Source organism: Scatophagus argus, chromosome 12, assembly GCF_020382885.2.
Source record: "Scatophagus argus isolate fScaArg1 chromosome 12, fScaArg1.pri, whole genome shotgun sequence".
Classification (NCBI taxonomy): Eukaryota; Metazoa; Chordata; class Actinopteri; family Scatophagidae; genus Scatophagus; species Scatophagus argus.
The window spans coordinates 10451516-10471551 of record NC_058504.1 but is presented as its reverse complement, the minus strand read 5'-3'; the positions used below and the strand labels follow the sequence as shown (position 1 = coordinate 10471551).

The 20036-nt window shown below is 43.5% G+C and overlaps 3 protein-coding genes across 4 annotated transcripts; 1 reads left to right on the top strand and 2 right to left on the bottom strand.

The window, feature by feature from the left end:
- Positions 1–170: 170 nt before the first annotated feature.
- ints5 (integrator complex subunit 5) lies at positions 171–5788 on the bottom strand. Its single transcript, XM_046406714.1, has 4 exons — positions 5516–5788; positions 4172–4424; positions 1557–3533; positions 171–1263 (listed from the first exon to the last, which is right to left on the bottom strand). Exons 1-4 carry the CDS (start codon positions 5608–5610, stop codon positions 544–546), a joined length of 3045 nt encoding a protein of 1014 aa, XP_046262670.1. The 5' UTR covers positions 5611–5788; the 3' UTR covers positions 171–543.
- Positions 5789–6250: 462 nt separating this feature from the next.
- On the top strand, positions 6251–9068 carry LOC124068626 (phospholipase A and acyltransferase 3-like). Of its 2 annotated transcripts, none has more exons than XM_046407024.1 (5): positions 6251–6393; positions 6968–7036; positions 7237–7345; positions 7590–7858; positions 8185–9068. In XM_046407024.1, the coding sequence occupies exons 2-5, from the start codon at positions 7022–7024 to the stop codon at positions 8305–8307; spliced, it is 516 nt and encodes a 171-aa protein (XP_046262980.1). In that variant the 5' UTR covers positions 6251–6393; positions 6968–7021; the 3' UTR covers positions 8308–9068. The 2 variants fall into 2 exon arrangements, with proteins under 2 accessions (XP_046262980.1, XP_046262979.1); XM_046407023.1 differs by having other exon boundaries at positions 7587–7858.
- Positions 9069–10029: 961 nt separating this feature from the next.
- Positions 10030–19534, bottom strand: scyl1 (SCY1-like, kinase-like 1). Its single transcript, XM_046407021.1, has 18 exons — positions 19335–19534; positions 18519–18659; positions 17784–17906; positions 17461–17687; positions 17254–17344; positions 16430–16585; positions 15225–15383; positions 14869–14976; positions 14567–14680; positions 14293–14448; positions 13996–14184; positions 13669–13744; positions 13378–13572; positions 12911–13059; positions 12724–12813; positions 11881–12198; positions 11250–11328; positions 10030–11022 (listed from the first exon to the last, which is right to left on the bottom strand). The coding sequence occupies exons 1-18, from the start codon at positions 19440–19442 to the stop codon at positions 10898–10900; spliced, it is 2604 nt and encodes an 867-aa protein (XP_046262977.1). The 5' UTR covers positions 19443–19534; the 3' UTR covers positions 10030–10897.
- Between the last annotated feature and the right edge of the window lie 502 nt (positions 19535–20036).

Here is a 20036-nt window from a genome sequence, read left to right as displayed (position 1 = left end):
TCAATTTTCTAGTATCTGTTTGTTTTTTTTACAATATATTTTTACCTAAAAAAAAATCAGTTTGTAGGAAAGAAGAACTACTTTCCTGTGATTTAGTGCTTAGTATTAAGGGATCACAAACCAAACAGGTTGGAAACCACTGGCATCAACAAGGAGGTTCATTTCCAGGCTCTAGGACCAAATTCAAATTTATTTTGTGAAGTGGTATTAACGACAGTTTGCACATATAACAACAGATGCAAGGCATGTTTGTAGCCACAACTTTAGAACATGAACAATTTGAAAATGATACAAAATAATCTATAAATGATTTAGCAGAGTTAAGTTGTATTTTTCTACAGAAACAACTAGTTGGAAATGTATCAAGTCTAAAAATATAGTACAAAACGTACACAAACACATGAACACAGCTTGTACTTATATGAAACTGAAGTACAGTGAAAGCAACTTTGCAGTCCAATCTTGGAGCAATTTAACTCCATCTATTTTATAGTCTCTACTCATTCCCTGTTACCTGCTCTTCGGTTTGCTTTCCACTACCCTTTAGAGCTGGAATCGCCAGCACAGATGTCCCAGTCTATCTATGTTTTTATGCAGGACACTGTGGATCGGTGCCACATATCTTGCCACATCACCATCCCGTGAGAAATCCCTGCAGAACAGGCCCTTCTCTGAGTTGAAAACAAACTTCTGGGGCATGGGCCCATTGCCTCTCATGTACTCCCACACAGCCAGGAGCAGCAGCCTAACCTCAAAGGGAGTGAGGTGGGGGAAGGTTTCGTGGACGTTGGCCAGCACAGGAGGTAGCAGCTGGCCCTCTCCCATGCATGACACAAGGAGGCAGGATGCCTGGAGGTGCCATGGGGAATCTGTGGACAACATCCCGCGTGATGCCTCCCAGTGGGCAAGCAGAGTGGCCAGGAGGCCTCTGAGCACAGCTGAGCAGTAGCAGAGAGCTGGACGTCCAGCTGCCACAACATGGAGCAGAGGGAAGATCACCGGGTGGGCTTCAAAGCAACGTCGGATGTGAATGTCTCGCTCCACTGTGGTGCGGGCGTGCTCTTCTGGGGGCCAGGACAGCTCGCCATTGGCAACATCCGGACAGACGTTTTCCACCAATGTGACTGCAACTACCTTGGCTGCCTCTGCGTTGATGGGTGAGGGCTCGTCAGGGTCAGACGGTGATCGCGAGCCATTGATAGAACCGTTGAGGCCAGAGGAGCTGCAACACTGGACTATGACAGCTAGCAGAGTCTGAATATTCTACAGACAGAAGAAAATGAAGGTGACACAGTTTTAGTCTTGGTGACATAAAACACACACACAGATTTTTGTCATTTTTTTCTCTGTCAGATTTACATGATGTATGTCTACATTATGTATTTTAAAAATAAAACTAACTGAAAAGGCTGCTTAAATGTGCATTCACCTTATTTATAAAGGGCAAATCAGCCTAACTTATGTATATCTTGGAACGCACTGTTGTTATCTTATTCAATCCACGTTTTGCTTGAAATTACGCTCAATTACAGCCCTTAATCAATTGTGCTCCTCACCTGGATGACCCCAGAAGGGTCAGTCAGCTTGCTTGCGGTGCGGACCTTCAAACCCTTGCCAATCACCCCAGCATGAAACACAGACCACACGCTGCCAGAAAAGTTGGCGGTGGTACCAAAATGACAGTTGATGTCCAGCAAAGAGGCTCCGAGGTCAGGGGACACAGATGGGGAAGTCACAGGGGCACCAGACATGTCAGCGATCTGCCCTCCAAACAAGTCAGCATTGCCTTTATGTAGCGCTCCCTCAACCAGCTGCTGCAGTACTGCCTTGAGAGTAAGTGGAGAATACGCTGCAAAACGGGACAGGAGCAGGACTGAACAGTTCACCGCCTCGCCTGCCTGTCCCCCATCTCTCCCCACCTTCCCTCCTTCACCTCTTTTCCGCAACGCAAGAAAGAAGTGAGTGACTGCAGCACGGGAGAGCAGGAGCAGGTGTGCTGGGGAGGAGGTGCGAGGGAGCGGGCTGCATGACAGGAGACGCACTGCAGCATGAGATACAGCCGGGTCACCGTGGAGAAGGAGCGGGCCAAAATCATGAAGGTGTCCTGACACAGCTGAGCCCACCTGAATGGCCATGGAGGACTGAACACCTGCTGTTCCTCTTTTCTCCTCATCTTGACTCTGGATGGCTGTGGCCAGGTTAAGCAGCAGCTGCTTCAGCTGCCGGGGCCCCAGAGTGTGTGTATGTATCTGAGCCACACAGCGAGTTACAGCGGCAGGAATGAGTCCCACCATGCAAGAGGAAAGCATGGTATGGAGCTGCCAGGCCAGAGCCAACTCCTCTGGGTTACGGGCCTGGGTGAGCAGCTGGCAGAAGGCCTCAGTGGCTATGCTGGGACCTCCATACACAGACAGCAGACAGAGCAGCTGGTGCAGCCACAGGTGACGCTTCCTCTCCAGTCGCAGTGTCTCGGCACATAGCTGACCTATGTGAGACTGCAGCTCCTCCAAGAAGGGGATAACTCTCTGGGGCTGAGAGGAAGCAGAGTGATGGGGGTTGACCTCAACTCCATCTGAGCGGTTGAAGACCAGTTTGTGGAGATGCAGAAGCAGCATCTGAAGGAGGCGATCGCAACCTTCTCTGACTCCTTCATGAGGGGCAGGTGTAGGGCCGGAGATGATGACCGATGCAGGGGTTGCCGTGTCTGCCAGAAAACGGAGGACCCGGGCACCTCCTGATGGGCTCTGGCTGATAAGGTGGACAGCTAGTCCCAGCATGTTATCCAGTTCCTCTCTTGGGAGGCCCTGCAACAAGGCCTGCAGCTGGAGAAGCACAGGAGGCCGTAGCAGCTCTACCAATTCTGCAGACACTGCACCAAAGAGGTAGGGGGACATTGCAGCTAACTGCAGCAGAAACGGTACTGCGGCACGACGAAGTTGAGGGGAACTCTCCCAAGATGTTGAGGATGAAGTGGGTGATAGAGGGCTTGATGGACCCAGGCTTTCCTGAAACATTCTGAGCAGCTCCTTCCTGATGCTGTCTGAGTGGTGAGCTGCAAGGTGTCCAAGGATCCCCACCACCGAGCCAATCTTAGGCACCCTGCTGCCTTTATCCACTCCCATCACCATTAGCCCTTGGTCCTTGGCACCATGAGAGCAGAAGTCCTTGAGTCCGCATGCCAAGACTCGGCTGATGATCGTACCCGGAAAGGCAGAGCCAATGTGAGCCACCACCCAGTCAAAATGCGGGGAGTGCTGTACTGAAGTGTCCAACAACGCATCTACACAGGCATCAGGGCACCAGGCCAGCATGGCAGCCAAACACTGGGAGTAAGTCTCCATGAGGGACCGGGTTGCAGCACAGGACATCCAAAGCTGGAGCAGCTCATTGAGGCTGGAGGAGTGAGGGGCCACCCTGCGGCCAGCGTGCTTACTGCTCAGCTGGCCCAGCAAGTCCACAGCCCAGGAAGATACCAGAGGGGCCCAGGCCCGGGGGTTGAGACGGATGAACTCTGACAGCACACCATGAACCTCCTACAGACACACAGAAATAATTAGGTACATCTACTGAGGAATTTTCCAACCTCTACCATATTTTCATTGAATGCAAGAAAACAGAGGTTTAGTCTAGCAAAACTGAGTGTGGTCTGGATCTGATACTCTTTGGGCCTATAAAGATGATTCAGACACTACAGACAACCTCATGTGTCTGTCTCTCTTCATCTTACACAGAAGTGATACTGAATGTTTAAAATTCAAAGCATAAAATACTCGCGCTGCAACAAACAAATCCTTTCATTATTGATCAGTTATTTAGACTTATTTCAAATTATTCTGATGACTAATCATTTGTTCTATAAAATGTCAGAAATTAGTGGAAAATGCTCCCTACAATTTTCTAAAGCTCAAGATGAAATTGCTCGTTTCATCCAAAACATCAAAAATATTCAGCATTGTTATTACAAGAGCAAAAGAAATGCAGCAAAATCCTCACAACTGAGAAGCTGGAATTAGATATTATTTGGCATTTTTGCTTGAAAGGTGATTATAAGCAGCAATCAACATCAAAACAGTGATACTAATCCACAAGAATTGAATGGAAATGGCCTGTGATGTTAGCCTTTCATGCTACCTTCATAAGAAGTCCTATGTGTGCTCTTTTGTCAACACACCTGTATGATGTCCTCCAGGTTGGAACTGACCCCAGAGCTGGCATCACCCTCTGTTTCCAGGTTGTGTAAGAAGGCAGAGACATGCTCATCGTACACGCTCCTCAGATGCTCCAGCACCGCCCCTCGACAGGCCGGGACCGAGCGCAGCAGGCGCACAGCACAGCGAGCGTGTTCCCGAACGCTGAGCTTCCTACCCTGAACCGTGTCAACGCCACTGATGAAGGACTTGATCTCCTGTGACAGATCGTGGGCACTGAGAAGGACAGATGTGACGACATGATGGGCAAAGTAGGAATTTTGGCAGAAGAAGAAAACAGATGAAAAAAAGAGACATTAATTATCAAAATAGTTGCTGATTGATTGCTTTTTTCCTCAATCAACCTCAACAACGTGGTAACCAAGTAATCGTTTGAATCATGTGCCACGCACGCTTGATACAGCTTACCAAATGTCAGATTTATTTGCTTTTCTCTTTTATAGCTTTCTGAAAATGTTTGTCTTCTGAGTTTTAATTTGGACAAAGCAAGCAATTCAAGGACATCACTCTGGGCTCTGGGATGTTATGGTAGTTACGGTTTCTTATGAATGTCTGACTAATTAATTAAAAAAAAAAAAAAACTAAAGAAAAAGGCCGACACTAACAATTATTTTCATTATCCATAAATGCGAACACTTTTTCTCACTGCAATGATTAACCGCTTAGTCCAAGTGGACGTCTTCCAGATGTTTTAGTTGTGCAGTTTATTACTAACATCAAATCCTCATAAATAAGAAGGTGTGATTAGGTAATATGAAGAATTACTGTTTTAAACAACTTATCATCAAAAGAGTTATAATTCTACATTGATTAAATAATTGATTAACTGACTTATAATTTAAGGTTTAAAAATTAAAGTAATAACGGAAATGATTAAATTGCACTGCAGCACTAACATATAAACTACTTAAATATTTTATAAAATTAAAATACCAAACATTTTCTGGAAATTTTATACAATTATTAACTTTTCTTCAATCGATATAATGTCAGTCTTTTAGTTGAAATCTTTTTATCGAATGTGAAGGATTTCAGCCTAAACAAAAAAACTCGTCATATGTATATGTTCTTAACAGAGCACATGAATAATCGATTAACTGAAAACTACTCAATGTAGCCCTGACGTCTATTGTTAATCCAGTAACTTCAAACACGAGCTGCCTCTGTAGACCAGTGTAGTGACATTGACTGATGAATCTTTGTACGGTTCACTTTGGGGGTTAAAAACGTACTAAACTGACTTCAGAGTCTAAATGTACTTTTCTCTGTTTCTGTTCTGTCAGTCCAGCCGCTTCCGCTCCACTCACCTCAGGGCAGCCTGCGGTGTGTGAGTGTGTGAGCTCTGCATCGCTTTCAGCGGACTCCCGTCAAACGCCACAGACATTGCTGGATCTTTTAACATTAAAGCATCACATCAAATCCACCTTTCGGCTATGGGGCTTCGACGTGTGCGACGGTGGCAGATATTTGTTCTTTTCTCTGTCCGGTTTCTGAACAAAAATACAGCGAAGAGACACTCCAAAACCGGAAGTTACGACTTCTTCGTTGTTAAGAAAAAGGGAAAACTGTGAGAGAATGTTAACGACACTGGCGACACCTAGTGGTGCTAAATGGATTATCCATCTATCAATCTACTGGTTCAGCTGGCGTTGATACTCTGCTGCTTTAACACAATTTCAGAATATTCATCCAATGAACTAACATAAAACTTGAGTCAACAATTATGAAATGAAATTAAATGACAAAAGATGATGATGACTGAGTTTGTACTTATGTATTTTATGTATTCTATCTGCAAATGTTGAATTAATTAATTATTTCTAAAAATGGATGAGGATATTTAATTTTACTTTCTGTTTCTCCTTCATGTTCCATTTCAAAATTCATTTTCAGTTACATTTTCATTACAACATCTCTTTAATCTCAAAATGTGAAGGTTGTCACCAAATTCTGACAACAATATCATTATTGTTATTATCCATTTACTTTTGCTTAAGTTGTGTTTTCAGTCAGTGTTAAAGAGAGCTTGTCTTTATCTTCTGATGCTTGAATGCTGCTTTTATTTTGAAGGCTCCGGCTGAAAGGAGCAACAATCAGCTGATCCCCCACAGCTGAGCTTTGTTGTTGGCACTTTGGTGGCGTCTCCGGTACCGAAACGACCATTGGGAGTGGGTCACCGTCAAAGGTAAGAAGACGGACTGTCAAAATATGTACATAAACCGCATCGCTAAGTCAAGTGAGCGGGGACTGATGCTTCCTCAGCTATAAAGCCGACAGCAGTCAAAGGCATTTGGATGATGTAAACGCAGTTCACGTCGCTAAGCTAGCTGTCGGCTGCCTTGTTGTTTACGTTGTTTGTTGAAACTTCAAAATTGAGCATTTATGTAATGGACCGCGTCCCTTTAGGCGGGAATAAAATGGCCTACTTTGTATACATTACAGCAGGGTCACAGTGAAATTTAAATGATGTAAAAGTGTCAGTGACAAACGTCCAAAACTTAGTTTGAGATATACAAAGTTTAAACCTGAATGCATCAGTAATCTGCGGCAACAGTCCTGAGATAAGCCCTCAGTTCATAATGCTGTGCGGTTAATCTTTGTCCCTTTGTCATTTGTACTTTGTGTGTCACTTACTTTGTCCATTTATATCAAAAGACAGTAGGCTAATTCAGCATCTTTTACTTTTCTCTCTTCTCATGTTGTGTGCTAATAATCTTATTATTATAATATTAGAATTCTAAAACTATTTGTTCCTGCAGGCACTGAAGGTCATCTGGAAAGTCCAAGGTTTTACAGTCAAAACAAGCACGGACATGGCACCAACACTGGTCAGGAAATTATCTCAGAATGTAGAAAATTAGACCACAGTGATTAGTTTTGTTTGTTTGATAATAATTAGTCACAATTTCATGTTTAAGGTTGTTTTAATTTGAAAGTTGTGCGTGTCTTTAACCCACATTATGTCAGTTGCCAAACACAGTCTGTTGCAATGTGTCAGACTTTCTCTGTGTGTCTGTTCTCCTCCAAGTACGATGAGAAACCAGAGATCGGGGACTTGATAGAAATCTTCCGGGGCTCTTATCAGCACTGGGCTGTGTATATTGGTGATGGCTTCGTTGTTCACATGGCCCCACCCTGTGAGTCAACTTGCACCACACAACAGCCTGCGCCGCCGCCTCCTTCATCCTAACCTGTAACCTGAAACAAGAACAGCCTGACGCCCCACATTTTTTCTGACATGCAGATTTTTTCAGACCAAAATATCAGCTTTGGCTGCTTGTCTGGTTGAACTGATTCATAATTAATAAACCGGCAAAAAGTGCAATGTTTTAGTGCACATTATGTCTGTCCTCTCTTTCTGTCGTTCCTTTTTATTCGTAGCTGAGGTCCCGGATGCGGGCTCCAGCAGCATGATGTCTGTGCTGGCTGAGAAGGCCCTGGTGAAGAAAGAGGAGCTGTGGGACGTGGTGGGAACCGACCAGTGGAAAATTAACAACAGCCTGGACAAGAAGTACGAGCCCCGTCCGGCACGCGTCATAGTGAGGGAGGCGTGGGCACTGGTGGGCCGGGAGCTGCCCTACTGCCTCTTCAGGGGCAACTGTGAGCATTTTGTAAACGAACTGCGCTACGGAAAAGCTGAATCCCGGCAGGTCAGTGAACCCGTGTTAGTCTTTTACAATACTCTCTTTATGACTGGAGAATAAGAACGAGAAGATTGAATGTTATGAACAAACAGCTGCTAAAACGTCATTCACCATTTTCTCACAGCAGATTTAAATGACTGTTTAAACGGCGAGGCTCAACACATCTGTGTAAACTCCTCAAACCTCTTCGACAGCAATAATTTACATTTTCTGCTCCTGTAAAGGAAAAAGTCGGCACAAATAATGGATGATTTTAATGGGGTTTTGAATGTCCGCACCGCTCATCACATCTCTGCTCACTAAACTAAAAGAGCGTTCGTTCTCCTCCGCAGGTGCGTAAGGCAGGTGAAGCGGTCATGGTCGCAGGTGTGGCTGCAGTGGTGGGCCTGGGTGCTGTTGCCCTGGTGGCAGCTCTGTTTGGAGGCAGCAGGAAAGAAAACAAGGACACGCAGTGATCAAAGTCCTGGGTCACCTGTTCAGGGGCTTGATTAATAGATTACCAGCAGAGCCTAACTGATACTTATCGTAATCCCTCACAGATGATGCTGCTTAGTTTACATACAAACATCTGTGATTCAGTGAGAAATTTATGCCATCTTTAGTTTGATTAACGCTGAAAGGCTGAGTGGTGGTTTGGGATCAAGACCCTGAATTTCCCAGACTTTTTAAAAAATTTCTACAGGCAGCACATATATGCACAACAAACACTAACTCCACCAGTTGATTAAGGTGCCAAGATGAGGTATGTTTAAATGTTTTAATATGACTTTTTTGAAGAAAGCTCTATATATATTTTTGAATTCAACCACAGGGTTGGGGGCTGTTTTCTATTGGTAAAATCTAATAAATAAATAAAATATTAATAGAAAAATAATAGCTACCCAAATCAAATCTAAACATCTGTGTCGAAATGCGGGTTCCCATTAGCCTGTGTTTAATGCAACAAGAATATTTTACATGTAATCAGAATAAGCTAATATGATGATTTTGTTGTTGTGTCTCACAGAAAAGCCATACACACTTTCACTTAGCATTTATTCTAAGAGCACATTAATAAACTGAGGGTCCTCGGCTGAATAAACTGAACAACTTCGACATTTTTGTCAGGGCGTGTTACCTCAAATTAGTTCACAGTTCATCTACAACTTGTGTTCTGTCTTTCTCTGACATTTAATTGTTTGTAATTGTACTGAATAAAGAATAACTTGCAATTGTGGATGGTAGTCTTTTCTGAGACTCGCAGTTTTTGAAACCATGTCAGGACTTGATCTCAGTCTGGTGAATCAATGAAATGTGATTTGCAGGTCTTATAACATTTTTTTTTTAAAAAAAAATAAAAAAATCATCAGCATAATTGAATGAATAGTCCACAAAATTGTTACAATTCCCATCCCTGTCCTCATGATTTCAACTCATCCGTCTGCTGAGGAGGAATACGACCGCAGTCTTTTAACTTAAAGAATAAACATGTTTATTTTAATCATGTTTATTTTCCGAAGAGCTCACATGCTACATGGTTCGAATTCTCTATTAAAGGTTGCACCCAGTCCACCAGCACAGCACAGTTCCTGACCTGACCTGACCCGACCTCCCCATAACGGGACATTAGCTCCAGTGGTGATGGCTGTTGATTGCGTCAGCCGGTTAATCTGTACCGCATCTTACACCAAATCTAACACCACCACGTCCGACACAGGCAGGAGATGTGGGGATACGCTGAAAGGTGTGTGATGGAAACCACAAAATCTGCTGGTGGGAGACAATTCAGGTCTGCTTCTCAAAATTTTTAGTCAGACTTGGAGGTTGTTGGATGCGATCCTACGCAACACGTCTCCAATTAAACAGAAGGCACAAGTAAATGAGTTAAAGCAACTTTAAGGGAACTCCTTTACCCCGACTACGCCCACTACAGTCGAAAATGACCACTGAGTAAACCTCACGTCCTCAGATGATCCCAAAAGGTTTTGGTGATAACTGCAGGCTCAGTGTGCGGCCACACAAGAAAAGATGCAAATTAACTCACGTGCTTCTCTAATTTCGCACTTGTGACCGTATCTTCATACAGGCACAAATTCATGACAGGATCTTCAAAAGACTTTAAAATAAAACTGCACTGATTTCATAACGCCTCCACCACAGCAGTACTGCACACACGAAAAATCACGTTAACACACACGTCAATTTTTCCTCCCTTTGAGACCAGCCTCATTTTATCCACTTATTTCCATCCAAGCGCTCGTCATGCGTCTGCAATGTTACATATTAACATCAGTCAAATGTGTCACTCGTCAGGTCAGTTCAGTAGAGTAAATTACAGTGTCGTATGTGCAAAGTAAACTCAACACAGTTGTAGTTCTTCTTTGCTGTGAAACCTTTCGTTAGGCCACAGAAATACACAAGTGCATGCATGGATTGGTCTTAAATCTGTAGGTTAGTGACAGCTGAACTAAAACAATCATATCCACTGTGTGTGTGTGTGTGTGTGTGTGTGCTGAAAGACGTTCAGCATAAGAACGCTTGTTTGAATTCTGTTATATATATATATATATATATATCTGTCAATCTTTTAAAAGGTGTCATTTCTTCATGTCAAGACAAGTTGCATCATATGTACAGGAACTTCACAACTGAAACTTTATGAGTTATGTAAAAAAAAGAAAAAAAAAAGGGTGGGGACATTTTGTGCGATCGACTCTGCTGCTCTGTGCTGCTGCTGCTCCATGAGTCTCTGGATTTTCCTCTTCTGCTTTTGAGTCGCTGCGTTTGCCATCCACAGTAATGCATTTGTAAAGCACTGGATTGTTGCTTTTTCAGCGATGTGTCGGAAGCAGAGAGTCATCTGTTGACCAACAGTAACATTTTCCTCTGCTCACACAACAAGCCACCTCTGTTACAGTGACTGTCCACAGAGTTCTCCTCACTGCTAACGCTCCTTTCTGGTCATTTGGGGGAATGTCAAGCCTCTATCCTGCACTCTGGGATCCAGTTTCTGTGGTCCATGTTCCTCTCTCAAACCTCTGTTAACACCCCGCCCGCCCACCCCCATCAGTCCAACTTGCGTGCGCCCAGTTTGAGAGGACCTTTAGCAGCTTTGCGCTCCGCCCGTTTCGCCTCCAGCTCTTTCCTCCTCTCCTCCCGTTTCTTCTTGGACAGCTCGGCCTTACTGAGACCTGGTTTACAGCAAAGACGGGCAGCTCAGTAAACAGGTATATAACTGATACAGCTAATGGCATTAGTGTGAATACAGAAGCAATTCAAGTGAAGATTTGGGGGAGAAGTGAAAATGCTCCAGTGATGTCACACAGGAAAACACACAGAAGTTTGGTGTAAATGTGACGTCTGTTTTGCAGCTCATCCTAAACTGTGAATGTTCATATTTCTGATAAAGGGGACTTACCCTGGTTCCCATCCACGGACTCCCAGCTCTCCTCAGCTCCCCAGTCTCCTGTTGCCTCCGCGCCCCATCCATCACCAGCCTGACATGCAGAAAATACAACATACACATCACTTCTCTGAACTGCCTGTGCTGTCAGATTATCCTGATAATTTCTCTCATTTCATGTTCATGTTTTCTTGACCTACAGATCAACTTCGCACCAAGAGAAGGCAGTATTTTTTAATCTCGTTGAACAGTTTCAGGAAATAAGCTTATTCACTTTCGTGCTGAGAGTCGGGAAACAAGGTGGATACTCTCTTTTCATGTGTGTACACTTCATGTAAAGCTGGAGCCAGCAGGTGATTGGCTTGGCTTAGCAATAAAGGCCTGAAGCAGCTACACCTTAGCTCTGAAAAATCATTCAAATCCCTGTAAAAACTTAAACATTTTACATTTACATAAAACATTTTTTCAGGTTGTTGTAGAGTTTAAACAAATGAGATATAATGTGTTGGCCACACAAATATGGTCACAATTTTTTTTTGAACACCAACCACCTGGGACACTTTAAACGATGATGATGCAGAATTGACATCTAAGCAGCATTAATTTAATCTGTCCATTTTTTGTTTTTGCCTCCCTCTGTCCTCACCGTGGTGGCAGCAGTGCTGGTTGTGTTTCTCTGCGAGATGCTGGCAAACAGATCGTTCTGACCGGCTCCCTTGGCCGCACTGTTGGTCTCCCAGTTGTAGTCGCTGGCTAACCGCACCCCTTCGGGCAGAGGGAGTGTTGCATTTGCCAAAGCTGCGTCTGTGTCCTCTTCCCCCCAGTCATTCCCCCAGCCCTCCTCGCCTGCAGAGCTCTGACCCTGCCCTTCCTTCTCGTTGGACCAGCTGTCATCGGCGTCCCAGCCTGAGCTGCTCCAGTCCGAGCTCTGCTTTTTCACCGCCGTGGAGGACGACCGGCCCACCTAGATATGGGAAAGATGATAAAAATGGAGACCAATTGAAAAACTATTTAAAAAGAAAAAAAAAAAAAGAGGCACAATTTCATCCACATAGAGAACACTGATCACAAAGTTACTGAACTCTGTAAAATTGTAAAGACAAATAGGTCAGATCACAAGCTCTGATATCCTGTTCACTGTTCATTAATCACGTCTGGATCAACTCATTAATCTTATCAGCTCAAAGCCCGAGCACCAAAACCATAAAGTGAGTGTAAGAGAATTATTTTTCTTTTTGTTCAAAGCAACCAAAATTCCTTTTCTTTTCATTTGTTTTCAGTGCTATACATGGCTCTGATTATATGGGGAATGTTTCTTTATCATCTGTTTCAGCCCAGTATCAACAGTATACTAGCAGAAGTAATGGTATGATAATTATTACTCACAGTAGGAGTGGCTATACGATCAGTGGAGTTTGTTGCATTAAAATTAATGGTATTAGCACTACAGGTGGTGTTGTGTAATTGATTCAAATGAAAGATCTCATACTCCTCTGTCACTGGCCTTCTTTTTGGATGATGCCATTCCTGACCAGTCTGTGTTCCAGTCATCTGGCTCAGTGTGAGTTTTCTCTGGCTCCTGTGGAAGAAAAAGCCAACAATTTTCATGATCTGAAATTACTACTGCAACATAATGCCAGATAATTCTGTTAAAAAAAAAAATAGTACAATCTTACCTCCAAACTTCCCCAGTCTTCCTCCTCATCCCAGCGGTCTCCCACTGGCTCGTCATCATTGTCTGTTACGTCAAGAGCCTGCGATTGGTTGGCACGAGTAGAGGCAGCTTGGTGAGTCAGAGAGGGTTGAGGAGTTTTATCTTCAGAACCTGTGATAGAAAGGAACACAAGAGGTGTGGTTACAGAGTGCATGTTTGGGACTTCTTAAGGAGGAATCTGTTATACACACCAAAGTGTCTTTGCATGACTCGGGTGGGATGAGGTGGCACATATAAGGAAAAAAGTGGTACAAAACCTTTTATGGTTGCATTGTGGGTAATGTATGTGGCAGGTTTAGACAAGGGAGAAGATAATGGAGAATAAATAAAAACAAAGACTCTAGTTGTGCTGCATCGACTTCTTTTCAAAACTGCCCCCCACCCACCAGTCCAACAATGTCCCAAGCAAATCAAATGTGACAACCCTACCAGGTGTAGGTGTTTCACTGGTGGCGCTGGTAGGGCTGGTGTTGTTGTTGGACCCGCTGCCCTCAGCTGCACCCCCCTCGGTCCCTGGAGCGTTGCGGATCAGCTTAGAAGTCAGCGAGGACATGCCAGTCACGGCCCAGCCGGCCCAGCTGGAGGAGGCACCAGCAGGTTGGGCACACGACGCCACGTCCTTCTCTGCAAGACAGGCAGAAAAGAAAATCTCAAGCTTTTAGTTCAACACTGAATTTCAGATATAAAACTAAAAACAGCTCAGTGTGGTGTGTTACACACCTATATCAGCCAGCTTGGCGGGGTCTTCTGATACCGTCTCCAGCTTGGAAAGGAAACTCTTGATGGCTTTGAATGTCTGACAGAAAAAGAAAGAGAAGACATAAGAAAAACATAGTGAGCAACAATACATCAGCATATTCCAGCTCTGACTGGAATGGTTTAGAGAGGTTGACGTAGTCTTGATATAATTACATTAAATATTGAATAACTACATCACTTTGGGCAAACTGTTTTCTCATCTCCACTGCAATGATAATACAGGCAATCATAGCCAAGCCATAAGAAACAACACGTAGTCATAAGTGTCAGTTAGTCATGCGCGTATACCTGGTCCCTGACACTCTTATCAGGGTCAACAGCAAGGGCACAGAGGGTGGGCAGAATGCGGGCGGCGATCTCCCCTACGCTGTAATAGTTGTGTGTGGCGGCGAAGCCAAGTACACCAGCAGAGCGTGAAGCTGGGAAAGGGTCTTTAGTGGCTCGTGAGAACGCAGAAATCAAAACACGTTGTCGAGTCTGTGAGGAGAGAGTCAACCAAATTCATCCATCTGAACAGATTCCTTCCTGAAGTGGTGTTTTGCATTACATGAATCAAGTGTTTTACACAGTGCGGGTGTACTTTACCCCAGCATTGAGGTAGGAGGCGATCTTTCCCAGACAGACAGTGGTGTTGCATCGGATTGGGCCTTGTTCGTCTCTGGCCTGCAGACGGGCAAAGTGACGCATCAGTTCTTGGTTCAGGTTGGTCTCATTCAGCTTGGGAGCCAGCAGTAACATAGACTGGAGAGAGAAACAGAGGAGTTACCGTTATGGCAGGCTGACAACATCTACTGCACAAGTAATAACAAGATGCAATAACAACTCCTGGTTGGTTGTTGAATTTAAGCATGCAAATTACCTTAACAGTCTGTTCTCTGATGGCAGGGTTGGTGTCTGTGAAGCCGTGGACAACGTGAGGGAAAATCTGGGAATTGACTGCTGCCTCATTCAGATACTGAATGAACTGCTCCATCTGGAGACAGACAGACAAGAAATAATGGGTTTACCACAGGCTCAAAAATGACAGACAAAAATATATCCTTCCTTTGGTCAAGAGCAGCAACGTGCTCTTGCACAATGGTACAAGTTAAATTAACTAAAAACCACTTCACTAATCAACCGCTTCTTTGTCGGTGGCCGGATGTAACGGCCGTTACAGACCTGCTGCAGCAGCCGTATCCTCATGGCTCTGTCTGTGGAGGAAAACATCTTCACGATAACAGGGATGATCTTCTGTTGGTACTCTTCTGCTGACAGGAACTTCCCCACCTGGCAGACAAATAGAGGGACAGATAAAAAGACATGGGATAAAGGAAATGGGTTGGGTTAACATACAATATGTTGTATTAAAATAACTAAAAACAGCTTGCTCTTTGATATATTTTTTGTTGAGTTGTGTGTTTACATTATTCTAAATATTTTGTTTTGGGAACTTAGTAGACTAGGGAATATATTTATGCAAGTTCTAGTGACAGATACTTTGTTTTACTCTGAAAATGAGATGCTGTAGGATTCACCTTGAAAAGCGGCGTGAGGACTACGGCGCCTGCGTTGCCAAACTCAAAGGCGGTGAGCAGCTGAGGCAGGACCTTGTGTTTACAGAAGTCTTCAGGGAAGGAGTCCAGATTGTCACTGAGATCCTGGAAGAACTGCTGCTTCTCCGCCGCCTCCTTGATCTGGAGACAAAGTTCAAGTTCCACTGCTGTCATCCATTATATGATCAGAAACTGTTATGAACACTAACAAACAGTTTTCAGTGGCATGTGATGGTAACCGTTTTTTCAAATTAAATAATGTTTCCCTCAGGACAGATCCATAAGCACTTGCCCTGGTTCTATCTTGATACGGCAGGTGTGGTGTAATTTCTATGTAAGTTGTGATGAGCTGAAGTTATAGTATGCACTGCAATATAATAGCATGATGTAGTCATGTTATGTTTCCATTAAGACTGAAAGAAAAGCAAGATACAGCCGTATTAAAAGGATACAACTGATTAAGGGCCTGTAAGCTATAGAAGGTAAAACTGTAATTGTGTAATCTCATTGTAACTGCTGTAAACCTGGAAAAGAGCATTTATTGTAATCCTGCATAAAAAACAATTATTTTAAAAAATAGCACAGAAAGAGGCCTGGAGATAATAGTGTCAAGTGCCAGCTGAAACTTAGGCTGAAATTGGAAGGCAGCTCAGAGAGGAGAACTAGTGGTGTAAACTGTGCACAGAAGCACATAAAAATAATAAAATAATAAATAAACAGGTGCAAGATAAGGCCAGTGGAAAGTCCCCAGAAGACCTAGGGCAGGTCTACCTAATGGTGTCAAAAGTCACCACCCAATCCAGGACAAAAAGAGAAATCTATTGGTGTAAATAAAAACAAAGTTGGCAAAAGGGATGGACAATAGGCGTGGAAAGGTCCAAACCCTAAGGTATATAACGTGAAGCCACCAGTCATTCTGTGAGAGACCCTTCATGTGTACCTAGTGTGCTTTGTGAACGGTTTTTCCCTTTTTTGCCGGAATTAAAGTCTTTGCTGCCCAGAATCCTGTCTCCTGCTGATGATTCTACTGGACTTCGAGGGAAGATTTTCCTGAACAATTGGACACTGCTAAAACTTAGAAATTATTGTGGTGTGGCTTTGAGTCTCCGCTCTGAGCCTACACGACACAGGCAGTCACTTGGGCACAATTACAAACACCATTGTTATGATTATGTGTGTCTTTGCACCTGTATCTCTTCCAGGAAAAGGTTGCTCTCCACAAAGCTGTTGCTGAAGAACCCTCCGGGGGTTCTACAGTTCTGGAGAAAGCGAGCTGGGTTGGGCCGAGCTCGGGGATTAGCCCCCACCAGCTCACAGTAATGAGGGACGAGGGCCTTGGGGATCTGTGGGCAAAAAGGAAACACAAGAGGCAGAAGACAAATCTGAACATCACTTCTCCATGTTGCCAACAAAGATCCCTTTGAGCCATCACTGAAACCATGAACAAACTGTTGGTTTGGTTAAATTCCTTGCTTGAAGGCAACTTGGTAGGAGCATATTTGTCTCATTCACAGTTTCTGCTAACTCTTCAAGTTCAATATGACTACACTTCTTCTTCACAATGACAAAATGTCTGCCCTTTAATGCAAAAGAAACAACAGAATGATCTAAACATTTATTATTTCTAATAATCCTCATTTTTACTCAAAAACAAAGTTTATAAGCTTTTCTGACATCACCACAACACTTATCTAGTTCTGCCTTTGCATTCATTCATCTCGTTTTCTCGATTTTCTCCATTGGTCCGTGGCTGTTCCTGACTAAACCCTCATTTGTCCAGGAATTATACAGGAGTAGATCACAAATCACAAGGCAGCTGCTGTAAATTTTAGCTGATCTGAGATATTTAGTGAGTCACAAATGGGATTTAAAGAACCTGCTTAAGCAAGTTTTTTTATGCTCAGCATCTTTTATGAATCAAATGTAAGCACACCGTCAGAAATAAAATAAAAGGCCAATTTTAACTATAAACCTAAGAATATTTTTATTAGCATGGTCACAGGTGTCGTACCTTTCCCAGTGAACGAAGGGAGGACGTGCGAGGTAGAGGCCCATTGAACACCTCCCAAATCAGGCAGCCTAGCCGCCACACCTCCCCCGCCCTGCAACAGACATGAACCAGGGCAAGGCTCAACATCATATCGACACTCAGGTATTACATTATTATTATTCTGATTTGCTCTGTTCTGTTTTCTTTTAAAATACACCCCTCTCTTACCATTTCTCTGCATTGCTATTGGGCAGCTCTGGCGGGTCATATTTCTCCATGTCTGGGTAGACAGCTTTGGGGGCAGGGAGTGACACACCACTTGGATCACCCTGCTCGGGGGCCACATGGTCAAGGGCCCCGAGCTTCCACTCCCCAGCTCGATCCACAAAAACAGACCATACACCCAAGTTGTTATGGAGGAGGTGGCAGTCGTTCACTAGGAAACTGAGGGCTTTCTGTGATGGAAGGCAAACAGCAGAAGTGAAGCAACTGCTTGCAGAACTACTGAACTATGGCTCCCATGAAAGTATCAGCACCTCCTATCCACTTACCACAATCTGGTGCAGTCCCCAGGAGACCTCCAGGTCCCCAGCTCCACCTTTCTCTGCCTTGGCCTTCAGGTGGACTGCCAGGGGTGTAACCTGCTCAGTAACCAGGTACAGGCTTTTCTCTGTCTGTGAAAGAACCACAAAACAAAGAAAAAAAAACAACAACAACAACTATTATTTAATGTGTGTGTTTCTAACTAATATTTATGTTTTATTTATTATCAGCTCTGCTACAAATCAAGTCAGTGGCTGAATGAAAGTTAAAAGCAATATGCAAAACAAATACACAGCAAAACAAAACAATGTTTTATAATAAACAGTTCATCGCCAAAGATTTCTATCAAAAAGCAACAAATGTAAATACTGAATTATTGCACACACCCACAACTAAGTGCAACACAGCACACCTTGTACACGCGCTAACATTTAGCAGGTGTGAGAATCTACTTACATTCTGTAGTGAACTACTCACTTTTGTACAAACATTACAGGCCTACAGTGGCATAGTCACACTCACCTCTATCTGAATGCAAACATGCAAAGAAAAGCAGATGGTGAAGATGAGATACTAATTATATGTTAGTGAAATGACAAAAAAAAAAACATGACAGTTTTTGCAACATGTGCCACAAGCACGCTGAGTGACATTTTCCTCTCAACATTGTAAACATGAAGAACTGGGTGAGTAAAGATGGATGCAAAAATCACACTCCCACACACACACACACTTGCACATACCTCCAGTCCATCCACATAAGCCAGGATGTTAGGATGACGCAGGGTCTTCATACGCTTGAAGGCAGCCTTGGCTAGCTGGGTTTGCTGCTCTGTTCCTTGTGCTACCTCGTACACAAACACCGACACTGGCTCTCCATTGGTCTGAGGAGACAAGTTGGGCTGAAATGAATCACCCACAACACTGACACATAATATTTAAAGCACTGCACTAAGCGCTAAACGTTTGTGCTTTGTAATTAATTCAAACAAGACTACAAACATAACAACCATAGAATTGAGATATGACCGTGTCACATTTAAATAAATTACAATAAACGTGATGAAACAGGAAGCGGGTGTTTGACTGTCATTATCCGGCCCTGCAGTGTTTGTAATGGCATTGTCATTCCAGAGCTGCTCGACGATAATACCGAGGACAGTTTCCTAAGTGAGGTGCTAATAGTGGTGGGGCACGGACTCTTTATTCATGTGATGAAGCATTAGCTCGAAAACTATTATAATAACAGCGGTTAACTCGGCTAAAACGGGGTGACGTGGCGAGAAATACGTGTCTGTCTCTCGGAGTAAACAAAGCCTGAACTCACTTCGTTAGCGAACACTTACTCCATATAGAAAAATAATCAGCACTGACACTGAATCGGCGTGAAAGACGAGAAAGATATCGACGTGAAACCACGGCAAGATAACACAAGACGTCGCGTCTGAAAGCTGAATCGAAGTAGTCGATGTCACTTAGCCGCTAGCTAATCAGCTAAGTGACAGGCCTCCATAACGAAACGGGATAACTCTTAGCGGGGGACTGGTAGACTCTATTACCTTTCGCTTCCCCCGATGTAGAGTCCATATTCCAGACTTTTCTTGGGTGTCTGGTAGAATTTCATAAGCAAAGTCTTTGACAGGATCCCTGGCAAAAAAGGACCACATCTCCTCTTTCCTCCACACCTCATCCAACACACACACACACACCGACAGGAGAACTACACAAACTGGCAGAAAATAGCTAGCTAGCGCATGGCACGGACGTATAATGGCTCCGTGTAAACATTGTTTCGGCAAAATGGTTCCGCAAAAGGTTGTTTTTCAGTACTGCTTTTCAGTGGCAATTTTAATAAGAACAATAAACTACATCCAGATGATAATTAGCTTTGAGAAGTTCATTTCTGTGTAAAGGACGTCTAGGTAAAGTCAAAATTTCTTTGTAGCATTTGTTTGTGCCATAAAAAAAACATCCCGTGGCAGTTTAAGTCAATATTGAATAATTACAGTTAGAATTAATGATTGCAAATTTGTTCGGTAGTATGCACCGCTAAAGCAATATAAATTCAAATGAGTGCCTTAAGGCAGATCTTGCAGTATCAGTTGCACTTGTGTTGTACCAAATTACCATAAATAATGGGTCAATAAGGTTTCATAGATACTCTTTAAAAGACTCAAATCTTAACACTATAATTTTGGTGGCCTCATTGTTGTGAAATCTACATGGTGAAAATTTTCACGAAAATCTTTGACATGCTGATA